The sequence below is a fragment of the Gobio gobio genome (assembly GCF_949357685.1).
Source record: "Gobio gobio genome assembly, chromosome: 17".
NCBI lineage: Eukaryota > Metazoa > Chordata > Actinopteri > Cypriniformes > Gobionidae > Gobio > Gobio gobio.
In genome coordinates, this window is record NC_137110.1 from 9,981,386 (window position 1) to 9,997,747 (window position 16,362).

General features: G+C 38.3%; 1 protein-coding gene across 10 annotated transcripts; it reads right to left on the reverse strand.

Annotated features, from left to right (window-relative positions):
- Window positions 1-1,037: 1,037 nt before the first annotated feature.
- Window positions 1,038-16,224, reverse strand: LOC307140999 (protein FAM107B). 10 transcript variants are annotated; one of them, XR_013818309.1, is made up of 6 exons: window positions 16,020-16,224; window positions 14,736-14,793; window positions 12,033-12,237; window positions 6,076-6,223; window positions 3,093-4,725; window positions 1,038-3,052 (listed from the first exon to the last, which is right to left on the reverse strand). XR_013818309.1 is itself a non-coding variant. In XM_079840879.1 (5 exons), the coding sequence occupies exons 1-5, from the start codon at window positions 16,218-16,220 to the stop codon at window positions 4,609-4,611; spliced, it is 729 nt and encodes a 242-aa protein (XP_079697005.1). In that variant the 5' UTR covers window positions 16,221-16,224; the 3' UTR covers window positions 1,038-4,608. The 10 variants fall into 10 exon arrangements, 8 of the variants coding, with proteins under 8 accessions (XP_079697005.1, XP_079697009.1, XP_079697007.1 ...); XR_013818310.1 differs by having other exon boundaries at window positions 14,727-14,793; window positions 16,020-16,210; XM_079840879.1 differs by having other exon boundaries at window positions 1,038-4,725.
- Between the last annotated feature and the right edge of the window lie 138 nt (window positions 16,225-16,362).

Consider the following 16,362-nt stretch of genomic DNA (forward strand, 5'->3'; position numbering starts at 1 on the left):
GAGTTAAAAGTGGTGTTTAGAATGACGATAACCCGGGGTTAAGTGCAGCGTGAAAAGCCCTTTTATCTACTGTGTATTAACATTTAAATATTTTGATACAATGCACTTGTGTGCATACCACTGATCTATATCAATTCTCTATATAGATCAGTGGTACATACATGTTTTTACATTATACTTATATTTAAAAAAATACCTGCATGTAATTACATCTGTTAATAATTTCTGTAATTAAATCTATAATTACTCTGTTGACCAAACCTGTCCGTACCCCACTTCAAAAGCAGCAAAGGTGTTTTGCAATACAAAAAGAACACAATAAGTACATTGTACTTATTTTTTTGATGTAAGTACATAGTAGTTAAGGACACCTAATATAAAGTAGGACCAAACAATGTATTTATTTTGCTAATGGACCCCTAATATAAGACATTTCCTGTTAAACCTGTGAACAGAACTGCTTAAAACCCAAGTGCTGTAAGTGATTTAATAAGTATAAAATCCATCAGTCTAATGAGCAGTTCAGCAATCAGTTAGTAATTATGGTAATTATGCAAACTGCCTCAGAAGGGCTGATTAAATATCATTTAGAAGTCATCTATGAATTACTTTGGCTTTGAAAAGTACTAAAGAAAGCTACACCCTTGGTTTTTGGTAGACAATTCCTCCCTTGATCAATTATGACCTTTTTTCTTAATTATATTTTCACATGAAAGTTCAGGAAGTAGAGGAGACACAAATACAGTATGTGTATTATACATGAAGCTGATGAATACATATATTGTATATCTTTTTTGTAAAAGCTACAAATGTATGGATGCAATGCATCATGTGTTATCAATGGAGTTACGAAGAGCCAATGATTTGTACCCTTAAAGATATACAGGTAGTAGCACGTTATGAATAAACACTCCTTGTCTATGCATTGTGTGTGTTAAGTAAAATCTTTGTGTACAATGCAAATAAAGTTCACATCAGAGTGCTATGCAAAGGCAGACTGTGATTGGTACTTTCAGATAATACACTCAAACTGTATTGCATGTCAAAATCTCTTTATTTAACGGCTATTATAAAATGTACAAAACATATTTACAAAAAACTATGTTGTGTTGTTAGCTGAAACATAGGCTACATGTGAGCTCAAAACCATGTGCTTTATGATGTCAGCATCATATGAGTGGAAAAGCTCTTAAGCAAACCCTCATGTTGTGTTCAGGTCGTTTTAACCCAAAGAGGATTATCTTTTTCTGGAAAATGCTAGTTAAAGCTAGGGAAGGCAATGTTTTTCATGAACACTTGTTATACTGGTTGAAACTCTCTTCACATCCTGATAGCAATCAATAATGTAAGTGGATTAAATGCAAAAATAAATGTACATATATCTTCTGTGGAAGTCTCAGGGCCAAAAAGTGTTCGTCCAATCATTGCATTCGGTCCGAATGCAATAATAGGATGTCCTATCTATCTATAAGCGTATACATTTGCATATCTCTGTGCACCCTGTGTCATAGAGACAGTCAATGGGCCTCATTCATTATCACGAGCAGAACAATTTTTGGATTCAAGAAAATGTTTGTATTTTCAATATGTTTTTGCTCCTGCTCCCACGTGTAAATTCTAATTTAGGCAAACTGATGACTCTAAATGCTGGGTTAAAAACCAGCAATTGGGTTGTTTTAACCCAGCGATTGGATTGTTTTAATCAAACATTTAACGTAACCGCTGGGTTAAAATAACCCATTCACTGGGTTAAAACAACCAAATTGCTGGTTTTGTACATTTTCAACCCAACTTTTTAACCCAGCATTTTTTTAGAGTGATTTTGATGCGATATGAACCATAATATTTCACGAGTTGATTTGCTTGGTCTTTTTTTTGCTTTGGTGGACACACGATAATTTAATATTTATTGCTAGGCATATGGCCAGTTGGTCTCTTTAGCATTTATGCAAAATACTGGAGCCAAACCAGAAGGATGTCCAGAAGATTCCACAGCGTTCCTGGTCATTTGCGTAGTTGTAACTCATGGGCGGGGATTATGCTAATTCTGAATGAGCGAACATGCGTGCCCTATTTACGACAGTGCTGTTCTACGTCCTCAGACTCGGATTTATGCGTTTCTATGTCAACACTATAAACAGCGAAATGAATCTGCAGCAGTCAGGTGGTACAACTAGAGCTCTGTAAGTTGTTTACGTTCATTATTATTGTAATGTTAGGCTATGTGCTTTGACACATGAATTTAACGCGTCTCTTGTGACGCTTTGCAGACTCTGCTCTGGCTTTATTTGGATGCCGTTCTGAAGAGAGGAATGGATCTTATGCATTCAAAGCTAGCTTGCTATTGCTAGCCTCAGTGATATTTCCTACCCTAGCTTTATTGTTATAGCATTGGACTAAAACGTACAGACTTTACTCACACAGGTTATACCAACTTTCCAAAATATTTTTGATATTCTTTGTACTTTGGGGTTTTTTCCCCACATTGTTCCCAGTCAAAAATCACTGGCCTACAAAAATTGCTTGTAAATCTCTCATTATGCTATGTTGTTGCCAAATATTAGATTAAATATTTTTATCAACTTAGCACAGGTTTCTTTTTGGAACAAAGAAGCCTACGATTAATCAGCAGTGTTGGGAAAGCAATGTATTTAAATATTGCGTTACTCCCTTAAAAAGTAACTAATTGCGGTACTGAGTTACTTTTTAAGAATAGTAATGGGTTACGTTACTTTTTCCTCATCTGGGCTTGTTTGTTTCGATTTTTGGGCAAAAAAATCCGCCCCTCTACATACTTCTGCTCAATTTTAATTTTTCTTCAGTACTCCGTCTGGGATTGCGGTATATTCTCTGGTTTTCTCCAGTCAAATTTTAACCGGTCCAATCAGCGAACAGCGGCTGAGAACGATGACGTTGATGTGGTAACATCATGCGACCAAAGGTTAAGGATTGGTTATGGTAGATCCAGAGAGGCTCTGGGCAGATCCAATAGTTTTAAACTTCAACAGAGTCAAGGAAGTTAATGCTTGTCAATGGAGAGTGACCAGACTCTCTGTACAAAGGAAATGTACGAGAGTCTGGTAGGACCAGGCTAAATGTAAAGGCCCTTTCACACCAAATGTAAATAATAAGGCTGAAGGAAATGCAAAATTACGTGCATACAGTAGAGGGCGCAGCTCAAACAAAACTTTCAGCTGTGCTGACATTCTGGATTGCAGGATAATAGGACGAAAGAGAAGAAAGTTTAACTTACTATACCAATAAAAACAAAGAATCTACAGTCATTTTTGCATATGGTTTGACCATTGATGGTCAGCAGCAAGTACATTGGTCAGTAAAGTGAGATTCTGCAAATTCACAGTTTTTATTAATTTTGCGGAATACTGATTAGTTTTTTGAGCAAGTGAGATAAGTAAATGGATGATCACATTTAGTCTAGAACTACAATAACCATCATGTTCATTTTTCTCAACATGGGGACAGGAGAGCTGTTGGTCAATAAATGGGAAACCAAAGTAACTTGCATTACTTCTTTGAAATATTTGAAGTATTTTGTTGTAAATTTAAAAGTAATGCGTTACTTTACTAGTTACTTGAAAAAAGTAATCTGATTACATAACTCGAGTTTGCAATGCATTACTCCCAACACTGTTAATCAGTTTCAAAATGAAATAGAAAACCAGTGCAAATGAAAAGAAAACAAGTTGACAAAAAGGTTAAACCCAATATTTGTTGATAATATTGCATAATGAGATACGAGCAATTTAAGAGTTCACATCAAATTAGGTAAAAGATGTTCAAAACAGTAAAAAGTCACTTATACAAAAAGTATAAATCAATAATAGATTAATTGTAAAGAAATTTGCATTATGCAGTGATAATGACCATAAGAAAATAGAATCTTTTTCCTGCCTGATCAAATAATCTCAAGAAAAAGGAATGTTCAAATTAGCCATTGACAATGGCAGTTCATTTGTCATGCTAGAAATAGTAAAACATGTCTAACAAATTGCATTATGGGATACAGTGTCCTTTGCTCTGGCTGTATACTGCACATTCGGTTAAATGAAGGAGATCTATGTTATAATGTGCACACAGAAAACCACATACATGCTGCAAAACTCGTGAACATAGAAACAACAAAAGATAAATGTGGACAGGACTGCCGTCTGTTCACATACACATTGCTTTGTGTTGGTAGGATTACATGACCTAAGATTTGTTAGGAACTCCAATAAAAAGCATAAAAGTATATCATCTATAAATATGGCAGACCAATCATTTCTATACTCAAACACTAGATACAGTTCCAGTATATTTGGAGTTATTCTGTTCTTGTGTGTGCAAATGACAGCCGCTTAATCAGCAATTAATGTGCAATACATGAAATCTTATTAGACCATTATAAGTGCGTAACATTTTGTAACACTGACATATCGTTAGCCAACATTTTCTACTTTCTTGTCCTCAATATTGGTCAAATCAAACATTCTTTGATTTCATTCAAAATCCAAGCCCAAGCTTTCTAAACATTGAAGAACTGTCCAATCAGCAGCTGGTGGTGCAGCATCACTCGTGTAGATCTATGATGTTGTGGGCGGTGCGTGACTACAGCTCTTTCTCCTCAGCACTTGCGATCGCTGTCCTCTTCAGACTCTCCTTGACCCTAATGAACTCAGGTGCGCCCTTTGACCTTTCCCTCTGCTCCTCGGCCTCTCTCTCAAACTTAGAAGAATTAAATCAATTCTAAATGAGGTTGTTGGTATTCTGTACAATAGTAGCCAAAAGTGAGGTCCAGCCTAGGAAAATTGACATCTTCATCTTTTATATTATTAAAACTAGGAACACAGAAAAAAAAGGTTAATTTTCCAACTCCCCTAGAGTTAAACAGTTGAGTTTTACCATTTTCGAATCTATTTAGCCGATCTCCGGGTCTGGCGGTAGCACTTTTAGCATAGCTTAGCATAGATCATTGAATCTGATTAGACCGTTAGCATCTCGCTCAAAAATGACCAAAGAGTCAATATTTTTCCTATTTAAAACTTGACTCTTATGTAGTTACGTCATGTACTAAGACCGACGGAAAATAATAAGATAAGGCTAGGAACTATACTCTCATTCCTGCGTAATAATCAAGGAACTTTACTGCCGTACCACGGGTGCAGAAGGCGCAATGATATTACACAGCGCCGGGACTATTTTCAGGCGCTGCGTAATATCATTGCGCCTGCCGTCGGTCTTAGTACACAATGTAACTACAGAAGAGTCAAGTTTTAAATTTGGTCATTTTTGAGCGAGATGCTAACGGTCTAATCAGATTCAATGATCTATGCTAAGCTAGAAGTGCTACCGCCAGACCCGGAGATCGGCTGAATGGATTTGAAAACGGTAAAACTCAACTGTTTAACTCTAGGGGAGCTGGAAAATTAGCCTTTTTTCAAAAAAAAGGGGAGTGCTCCTTTAAAGAAGCATATTGCGTAGTTGTGCTTGGAGTAAATTGTTTTTGTATTGGTGATAACACTATGAAACATGCCAAATTACGCGGACATATTGTTTGGCCAGGCTGTCACACAAAGAAATTAGGAACACATGCAAGTACAAAAGAGAGAACCAACGAAATATTAATATCTGATAATGTAGTCTGTTTTATGTTTTTTTGGGGGTTTTTTTGCATAGTAAAATAAAACCTGTAGCTGTAGTTTGCCTTTTTTGTCAAAGAATTTAGTTAAATAAATACCTTATCCAAGTTTAGTGTTTTGTTCTTACATCATATTAAAAATATTTTTAAAAAAATGCTTCATATTTTGGGTCATTAAACACAACTATCCCCTCCAGACATCACTTTTGGACACTGTATATACAGGAGCAAGTTATTATAGAACATGGTGTATACATTATGATACAACTTTTGGACCAAATATCAATGTATTCTAAACAAAATTTTGGGATATTCTGCATCATTTGAATTGCTTCCTACCATTTAATGGCCTTATTAGCATAAATCAAACAACATTGTCCATTAGACACTGATACTGTTTATGAATTTAGTTTGAGGGATGATATTTCAGGTTTTACCTTCTCTAACCTCATCTGCCTCTTCAGTAACTCCTGCTCCAGGGGTGATTTTTCTTCTTCCTGTTTTCTGTCTCGTTTCAGAGCTTGAGCTCTATTCCTCTGTTCCAGAACTCTCTTTAACTCTGGCTTTTCCTCCATCACTGCTCCTCTGATAGATAGGATAAGTGTCAGTGTCACCATATCTCATGTTATATTGTTACTTATAGTGTATCTCTTTATAGAAGTAGTTCATTCATTGTAATTGGGTGGAAAAGGGAATGATCAGGATGTGGAGGCTGAAGATCAAGTTCATCTTTAAGTCACCATGAAATCAAAATGGACAATTCTAGCTTATATTTATTTTAAATGAATTATCCATGCACATCTTTTTTTTCTTCTTTTTTTTAATTCATGTGTCCTCATAGTCTTTAATCAAAGTAAATTCCCCTACCTGTTCTTTGGCATGAGGGCGGGACAACCTGTCACTCACATGAGAGCACAGCAAAATCAAGTCCCGGCCTACATTTTTTCTTGTTCAAGAAGCTGTTTAACTCGGATATACATCACAATAGGGTCCTCAATTTATAAAGGAGCAAATACAAATACAATAGCCTAATAATAATAATACTGCATTTTGCCCCATGTCGTAATTACCACGTGAATGCAGTTTACAAAGTTGGAATCTCGCACCTTAAAGTGATAGTTCACCCAAAAATATAAATTCCAAACCTTTAAGGCTTTCGTTCATCTTCGGAACACAAATGAAGATCTTTTTGATGAAATCTGAGAGTTTTCTGTCCCTCCATAGACAGCTACACAACTGACACTTTGACGCTTCAAAAAGTTCATAAAGTTTCATAAAGTTCACAGATTTAATTTAGGCTTTTATTCACATATAAACATTGATCAGCGAACAGAAACTCAACCGAACCTGCTTGACACAAAAAAAACCCTTACGAAAATGAACCATGGTTTCACTACAAATAAAACCAAAAAAAAACATGTAGTTAAACCATGGTAACCACAAATTAACCATGGTTTTGCTACTCTAACGATAGTTTAACCATTGTATTTGTGGTAAAACTGTGGTTATATAAATGGTAATCAATTAGACAAAAAAAACATGGTTACTACACTTTTACTATAATAAAACCATGGTTATTTTTCGTAAGGGAAACCTCATTGGTCCTTGAGGAAGCTCAAACGTGCTGCGTAACACGAGAATGAACCTCATTGGTTCTTGATGAAGCTCAAATGTGCTGCGTAACACGAGAATGAACCTCATTGGTTCTTGCGTAAGCTCAAACGTGCTGCGTAACACGAGAATGAACCTCATTGGTTCTTGCGTAAGCTCAAACGTGCTGCGTAACACGAGAATGAACCTCATTGGTTCTTGCGTAAGCTCAAACGTGCTGCGTAACACGAGAATGAACCTCATTGGTTCTTGATGAAGCTCAAATGTGCTGCGTAACACACGAATGAACCTCATTGGTTCTTGATGAAGCTCAAATGTGCTGCGTAACACACGAATGAACCTCATTGGTTCTTGATGAAGCTCAAATGTGCTGCGTAACACGAGAATGAACCTCATTGGTTCTTGATGAAGCTCAAATGTGCTGCGTAACACGAGAATGAACCTCATTGGTTCTTGATGAAGCTCAAATGTGCTGTGTAACACACGAATGAACCTCATTGGTTCTTGATGAAGCTCAAATGTGCTGTGTAACACACGAGAATGAACCTCATTGGTTCTTGATGAAGCTCAAATGTGCTGCGTAACACGAGAATGAACCTCATTGGTTTTGATGAAGCTCAAATGTGCTGCGTAACACACGAATGAACCTCATTGGTTCTTGATGAAGCTCAAATGTGCTGCGTAACACACGAATGAACCTCATTGGTTCTTGATGAAGCTCAAATGTGCTGCGTAACACACGAGAATGAACCTCATTGGTTCTTGATGAAGCTCAAATGTGCTGCGTAACACGAGAATGAACCTCATTGGTTTTGATGAAGCTCAAATGTGCTGTAACACGAGAATGAACCTCATTGGTTCTTGCTGAAGCTCAAATGTGCTGCGTAACACGAGAATGAACCTCATTGGTTCTTGCGTAAGCTCAAACGTGCTGCGTAACACGAGAATGAACCTCATTGGTTCTTGATGAAGCTCAAATGTGCTGCGTAACACGAGAATAAACCTCATTGGTTCTTGCTGAAGCTCAAATGTGCTGTAACACGAGAATGAACCTCACTGGTTCTTGCTGAAGCTCAAATGTGCTGTAACACGAGAATGAACCTCATTGGTTTTGATGAAGCTCAAATGTGCTGTAACACGAGAATGAACCTCATTGGTTCTTTCTGAAGCTCAAATGTGCTGTAACACGAGAATGAACCTCATTGGTTCTTGCGTAAGCTCAAACGTGCTGCGTAACACGAGAATGAACCTCATTGGTTCTTGCGTAAGCTCAAACGTGCTGCGTAACACGAGAATGAACCTCATTGGTTCTTGCGTAAGCTCAAACGTGCTGCGTAACACGAGAATGAACCTCATTGGTTCTTGATGAAGCTCAAATGTGCTGCGTAACACACGAATGAACCTCATTGGTTCTTGATGAAGCTCAAATGTGCTGCGTAACACACGAATGAACCTCATTGGTTCTTGATGAAGCTCAAATGTGCTGCGTAACACGAGAATGAACCTCATTGGTTCTTGATGAAGCTCAAATGTGCTGCGTAACACGAGAATGAACCTCATTGGTTCTTGATGAAGCTCAAATGTGCTGTGTAACACACGAATGAACCTCATTGGTTCTTGATGAAGCTCAAATGTGCTGTGTAACACACGAGAATGAACCTCATTGGTTCTTGATGAAGCTCAAATGTGCTGCGTAACACGAGAATGAACCTCATTGGTTTTGATGAAGCTCAAATGTGCTGCGTAACACACGAATGAACCTCATTGGTTCTTGATGAAGCTCAAATGTGCTGCGTAACACACGAATGAACCTCATTGGTTCTTGATGAAGCTCAAATGTGCTGCGTAACACACGAGAATGAACCTCATTGGTTCTTGATGAAGCTCAAATGTGCTGCGTAACACGAGAATGAACCTCATTGGTTTTGATGAAGCTCAAATGTGCTGTAACACGAGAATGAACCTCATTGGTTCTTGCTGAAGCTCAAATGTGCTGCGTAACACGAGAATGAACCTCATTGGTTCTTGCGTAAGCTCAAACGTGCTGCGTAACACGAGAATGAACCTCATTGGTTCTTGATGAAGCTCAAATGTGCTGCGTAACACGAGAATAAACCTCATTGGTTCTTGCTGAAGCTCAAATGTGCTGTAACACGAGAATGAACCTCACTGGTTCTTGCTGAAGCTCAAATGTGCTGTAACACGAGAATGAACCTCATTGGTTTTGATGAAGCTCAAATGTGCTGTAACACGAGAATGAACCTCATTGGTTTTGATGAAGCTCAAATGTGCTGTAACACGAGAATGAACCTCATTGGTTCTTTCTGAAGCTCAAATGTGCTGTAACACGAGAATGAACCTCATTGGTTCTTGCTGAAGCTCAAATGTGCTGCGTAATACGAGAATGAACCTCATTGGTTCTTTCTGAAGCTAAAATGTGCTGCGTAACACACGAGAATGAACCTCATTGGTTCTTGCTGAAGCTCAAACGTGCTGCGTAACACACGAGAATGAACCTCATTGGTTCCCACACATTAAGCAAACATGCTTAAAGGGTAACTTCAGTGATTTAGTATTAGGCTTTGTATCAGTAGAAACCCGGTAGTATATTCAAATTATGGTACTTTCCCCCTCATATCCCCCTGAGACGAGAGAATTATGCATTTTATTTCTGGAAAAAATCCTCAGATGACGCAAATATCGTCATTTTGCATCATCGTGGATTTTTTGGCCAGAGGCTTAAGACTACAGCCAGTAGTAGGAGCTGTTCAGCATGTTATCAACCCGCCCACAGGGGAGAGATCTCACGCACAGAATGTAAGACACAAACGGCCGCACCGACATTGTCATAACGGAGCGGTGCAGAGTAAAGTGAGTGTTTCAACTTTTCAATGAATTCCTGTGATAGTTTAGCTTCCATATGCGATCTGAAAATGTGCCAGACTGGCGCTTAACGTTACCTCAGTTCTGCTCAGCTCTTCGTGATGAATGAAATCTGACACTGCTGCGTCTGTGCCGTGACTTTCGTTCGGCTCACTCACAATTTATTGAAAAGACACGTTCAGTTTTTAATTGTAGTGTTTATTCTCTAACTGAACGAAATTATTGTATTACTATGAAGATCAAAACGACGGTGTACGGAGTGGCCTCGTAGGGCAGCGAAGCAAGTGCATTCTGGGAGTTGTTGTCTTTCATCCACATGAGACAAAAATAAATTTTCTGTCTTTTCTCAGTCTGGAAGGCACCAAATTCAAAAATAATTTCACATTCCTACTGCATAAAGGACCCAGTTTAAATACAAAGCTTAATGCTAAATCACTGAAGTAACCCTTTAAGCTTCCATTTTTTTTGTTGATGAATGTTTATATGTGAATAAAAGCCTAAATTCAGTCTGTTCAACATATGAAGTGATCAAGTCTCTTCAGAAAATTTAGAATAAACCTCTCAATTCATATGGATTAGTTTTATGATCTATGAACTTTTTGAAGTGGTAGTTGCGCAGCTGTCAATGGAGGGGTCAGAGAGCTCTCAGATTCCATCAAAATGATCTTCATTTGTGTTTCAAAGATGAATGAACGTCTTATGAATTTGGAATGACATAAGGGTTAGGAATTAATGACAGAATTTTCATTTTTGGGTGAACTATCCCTTTAACTGAATAGCTATGTTTAACAGTCCATGCAGCCTTAGTCATGTCAGTCAAAAGGAATATCTTTTCAGAGGTAAAGCAAGTTATGGCATCTTGATGAATGAAAGATCATAAGGATATTTTAGTAATGGCATGTACTGTTGAATCGTTCACTGTATTAAGGAATCAAATAGTTTCGTTGTTTTCACGGCAAATAGCCTACATCAAATGTAGCGAACATTTATAAGAAAATGCATTAGGACTTATCTATAAGGAAACACCACGCCAAAGAGCCTCTACACAAACTACATGAAAGTTGGCATGAAATGGAAGATAAGATCGTCTGACCCACTTTATATTAGGTGTCTTTAATCAATTGATACATTGCACTTATTGTGTACATGCATGTTTTAACATTGTACTTACATTTTTAAAAACCTGCATGTAATTACATCTGTAATTAATTTCTGTAGTTACATTTATAATTACACTGTTGGCACTTCCCTTACACCTAACCCTACCCTTAAACCCATACCACCACACCTGTCCCTAACTTTACCCGTATCCCACCTCATTATCAGCAAGTGTTTTACAATACAATATGTACACAATATGTACATTGAACTTATTTTTTTATGTAAGTACATAGTAGTTAAGGCCACCTAATATAAAGTGGGGCCAGATAGTCTTTCTTCCCTGACGAATATCTGAGTGAAAAGGGCTTCTTGAACAAGAAAAAATGTAGGGCGGGACTTGATTTGGTCCATCGGGAATTGATTGGACGATTGTGGTTTGCTATTGCCGTGATGTCATTTGAGTGACAGGTTGACCCGCCCTCACACCAGTAAACACATCGTCAGAGGAGAGGAGTGATGTCGCTGCGAGAGGGAGGGGTATAGATACTGCAATATTCCATTAAAAAATAAGAATTATGGTGTGACTTTAACTGCAAGCACAACTTTGACTTTTACTGCCATCTGTTGGACAGAACATTTACATGCAAAGGAGACGTAAACTCAGCATTCTCTCTGCGGGCACATGTTTGAAGTGAGATTAGAAATTGGGTCAGGTGATAAATTAAGGCTGAAACTAAGCTTTTGCTCATGCCTCAAAATGCGAACATGCTTTCAACTCAAATTCTGGGTCAGTTTGCACCTTTTGTGTGTAATAATCAGCTCTCGCTGGAGCTCCTGATGGCTCTTGGACGCTTTGATAGGATTGTGGAGCTTTTTGGGCCTGATGAGCTCCTCATAGTAACCGCTGTCCGCTTGCTCAGGAAGCAACGTGCTCTGGTCTAAATCCTCTTCTCTGGCCCACGTCTGATCAGGGTCTGTCACTGATCCAAGATCAGAGACTAAATCTAATGGAGGGAGAGAAGCAAACGAGAGTCTTCTATTACACAACAGCCAATATCATCCACCAGGTGAAAATCAGCTAATTTACTTAGAAAAATAATAGGATTCCTCTCATGACTGTAGCACCAAATTCATCAAAGTTTATGCATTGTTGAAGAAAGAATGAGTAATATAAATTTAAAAAAGCATCAGTGTAAAAAAGTAAAAATGTAAATTCAGTTGCAGCCTTAAATTTTTAAGTATATCAAATTGACTGTACCACAAAATTTTTGTCTATTTGGATCACATATAATTTAAAAAATGAAGTGAACATTTTTTTTATGAGTTAAAGGTGGACTATGTAAATTTTCCGTCCGCTAGAGGTCGCCTATTTAAAACAAAGGCGTAGTTTGATGACACCGCATTTGAGTGCAGAATCTTGGGACATGTGGTCTCCACCTCACAGCCGGTGGAAAAGAATCGGGATAGGAAAATCATGTTCATGGATGCGATTATTAAAGCTACACTGTGTAACTTTTTTAGTTTATTCTTAGCTAAAAACACTTAGTTCTTTCAAAAATATATGTGCTCATTAATGTATATTTACTTCTTTCAAGTAATAAAGTATTCTCGTAAGTTTATAATATGCCATTGAAAATACATACATGAGGGGTTCGAATGCGGGTCGCCATGTTGCCCCTCCATCTTGAAAGTACATTAGCCAAAGAGGGACATACCTTTTCGCGTTTTAACACTCGATGGCACCGTGTCGAATGTGGACGAGGTCGAACTGGAAGCCATATTAATCTTGGACTAAATCGGCCACCGTAGGAGTTAAAACGAAATCGGAATTGAGAAAAACAGAAACTAATATTCACTGGATGGTCATATACCTTGTCACCGCTAGATGGGGGAAAATATCACACAGTGTAGCTTTAACGTTACTGTAGTATGAAGCAGAGCAGGACCGAGTGTTGTGGAGCTGAACCCACTGGAGCGATTGCTAATAAGGTGAATGCAACACACACCTCGTGAGCAGCAGGACTTTTATTATGCCACAGTCGCCGGCGCCACTTCCACTTTTCCGGTCATGAGTATGAGGTAACGCAGCTCTGTTGATCATCTGAGTGTGTTGAAAATGATGTTATGACGTTACTCTTCGTGCGTTCGCTCGGCGGCTGCTATGACACTTGTTGTACACTGTAGTAAGAGTAAAGCGTTTCTGAAAAATAAAAGCGGAAACCGAGGGTAACGCAGATATGACGCAATTCACCCTTCGCCGGTGATCTGACCAATCACATCGCCGAATCTTCTGTTTTGTCCGACAAAGCAGTCAGGAGAGTTAGTAGATTAACGTCGGCGGACTTGAACTTGGAAAAACGGTGTGTACTGACGTCTTTCCGCGGTTGAAACAACCTTTCTTTTAGTGTTCATTCATGTTTATTTCATGCTTATCAATGTACTAGAAGGAAGAGATAATCGGTTCACGAGCAGCTTTAACTGAGGCGCTACGGCGATCACGACACATTAAAGAGCCATAAAACGGTTTTTATTGTTAAAATTTCTTTAAAAAAATGAAAATTTCAAAGCTGAGACTTTGTTTCATATCAAAAGTAACTAGCTCTGTCCTGTCTGTCGGCGTGTTGTCAGTGTCTTCATTGCTCCGCGATGTATTTTCTCTATGTGAGAACGTGTGTGGTGTGAGAGCGCCATGGCAATGGCTTGTCAGACATAGCAACAGTAACTAAAGGGGGCGGGTCTTTGCGAACGGTCAATCGACAGGCGACTCCCTCACACGTCCCGCTTCCTTGGTTAAAATAGCAATTTTCTCACGATTTACAAATAGTTGGAAACATTTGGGATATTGTTAGTACTCAACTGAACAAAATATATATAACACTGGCCTAGTGGTTTTTTGGTAGCCTAGAAATCAAGACGCACCCTAGCGGCAGCAAATATAATTTGCAGCCAGGGCGTCTAGCAACTCTCCGTTGGCTTGCGAGCTGGAAAAACCAAACTCTGGTCAGGCCAATCACGTTGTGTATAGAGTCGGTGGGCGGGCTTAACATAATGGCGGCAGAGTTGCCACGGTTCCGCGTGCTACTCGTAAACAAAGAAGCTGACGAACAAGACTTGGAGTTAAGCTTTTCTTTGAGGAAAGAACAAAGAAAGGAAGATATGTTCGGAGTTTTGCCGACAGGATACAGCAAAAGTTTCATCTATCAACTAGCTCCGCTTCACCTTCTTCGTTGCTCTGGTTGGTTGTAGCGCTATCCTATTGCGTGCAGAGGGAATTTGAAAGACAACCGTTTATCCCGCCCCTCGGATTGAGCCCTGCCAATGGTGAGCTCCCAGACCCAACATCTTGATGTGGGTCTGGCTTGTCAGGCTAGTTTTTTGGACATTTTACTGAAAAAAATCTCACATAGTGCACCTTTAAAGAAAAAACATGTTGACTTGCTCATATGTTTTACAGCACATGTAATTGCGTCAAATAAGATAAAAAACATAAAACCTGATTCACCAGGTCCAATAAGTGGTTGAGCACAGGCAGAATTATGACTCTGATGATTATGATCTGCCTGTGGGAGGATATGAATATTATGTTAGTCATAATATTTAATCGCAAAACCAAATACAGAAATCAAATCTTTCATTTCTTTTGCAATTACCCTTCTGCAATTATGAGCTGTGATCATATTACAATATCACTGTGTGATTAACATATTTATATACCATGGTATTTCCATGTATCCAATAACCATCACTATTATGTTCAAGTGGATAATGCACTGTCTCATCCTTATCTATCCATCCAAACGATCGAATATAATCACCAAAGCTGTTGATGAAGAGGACAATAGCTCTGTGTGTTGAGAGAAACTTGCACTAACACAAGGGAGGCATTGTGGGTATGAGTGTGTGTGTGTGTGTGTGTGTATGTGTGTGTGTGTGTGTGTGTTAACACCATGCTGAGTTGATCATATTGGACAAAAATGGTTTTGGGAGCAGCTGGCATTTAGCCACCTCATTACTTGCCCTGCCAAACAAACTCTCCATTTTCCCTTCATAATCTGTTTGCTGTCTAGAATGTGATGCGTCAGGAAAGTCACGAGGACTAAATAACCCAATGAAAGTACATCAGTTATTGTTAATGTTACCAAATATATGCCTTTTTTTACACCGAAAAGTCAAAACACGTGAAAGCTATGCAGATTAAGATGTCTGGAGCCGAGAAGAATGCAGGTTTAGTTTCTATAGTGCAGGGTTATAATCGCTAACTAAAACTAAGCCGTCTTAGTTCACTGACATGAATCTGAAATACATTTTTTTTTAATAATTATTATTGGAAAAACCTGCCTTGGCAATTATTTAAGTTCAAGTTGAAGTGTTAAAATGACTAATTGGAAATAAATAGAAACTTAAACTGAAATAAAAGTTAAGCTAAACTAAATAATAAATTGTAATGTAAAAAAGTGACTAAAAATGTAACTATGAAAATAAAAGCTAATTCAAAACATTAATAAAAACTATTTAAATAATAATAGCAGCAACAGCAACAGCGTGTTTGTTTGATTTCACACATATTCTTAAGAACTGAGACTAAATGAACTTAAACTCATACAGTGTTTAATGTATGTAATGTGCGAAAAAATAACATGAACAGAAAACTGAACAACTTATTTAAGCCTTAAACATTGTCTATTGTCCATTTACAATCAACACTTATTAGAGTTTGAGTCAGATCTTTATCATTCTTACACTTGTAACATTGCAGGTTTTTCAAAATGGATGAAAATATCCTTACTTTCTTTCCATGGGTCACTCCCATGATGCCAAAGGTGCACTCACTGCCTCGGGATTGTTCCAGAAACAACTTCTTCAGGATTCCACCTGCTATCTTCATGCAAAGCAAGAGGAGAAGCAGGCGGGAAAGTACATCCCTCCAAGCAAACCCCCACACACACACACACAAACACACGCACACTTTTGCAATCCCAGACTGCATACAGTGCCCTAACTGGTACTACAATCCAGCAGAGGGAGGGGGAGTGAAAAAGAGGGATTGTGTAAAGAAAACTGATGTCACTTTCCCGTTTTCCTCTCATTGTTAATATCAACAGCAACAGTGTTACCTTCATACAAAAGAA

Coding starts and splice junctions, on each gene's coding strand:
- LOC307140999 (XM_079840877.1), bottom strand. CDS start 16,220: ATGCAGTCTGGGATTGCAAAAGTGTGCGTGTGTTTGTGTGTGTGTGTG. Junction 14,794..16,019: donor GAGTGACCCATGGAAAGAAA/GTAAGGATATTT, acceptor ATCCTCCCACAG/GCAGATCATAATCATCAGAG. Junction 4,800..6,075: donor GGCAGATGAGGTTAGAGAAG/GTAAAACCTGAA, acceptor CAATTTTCCTAG/GCTGGACCTCACTTTTGGCT.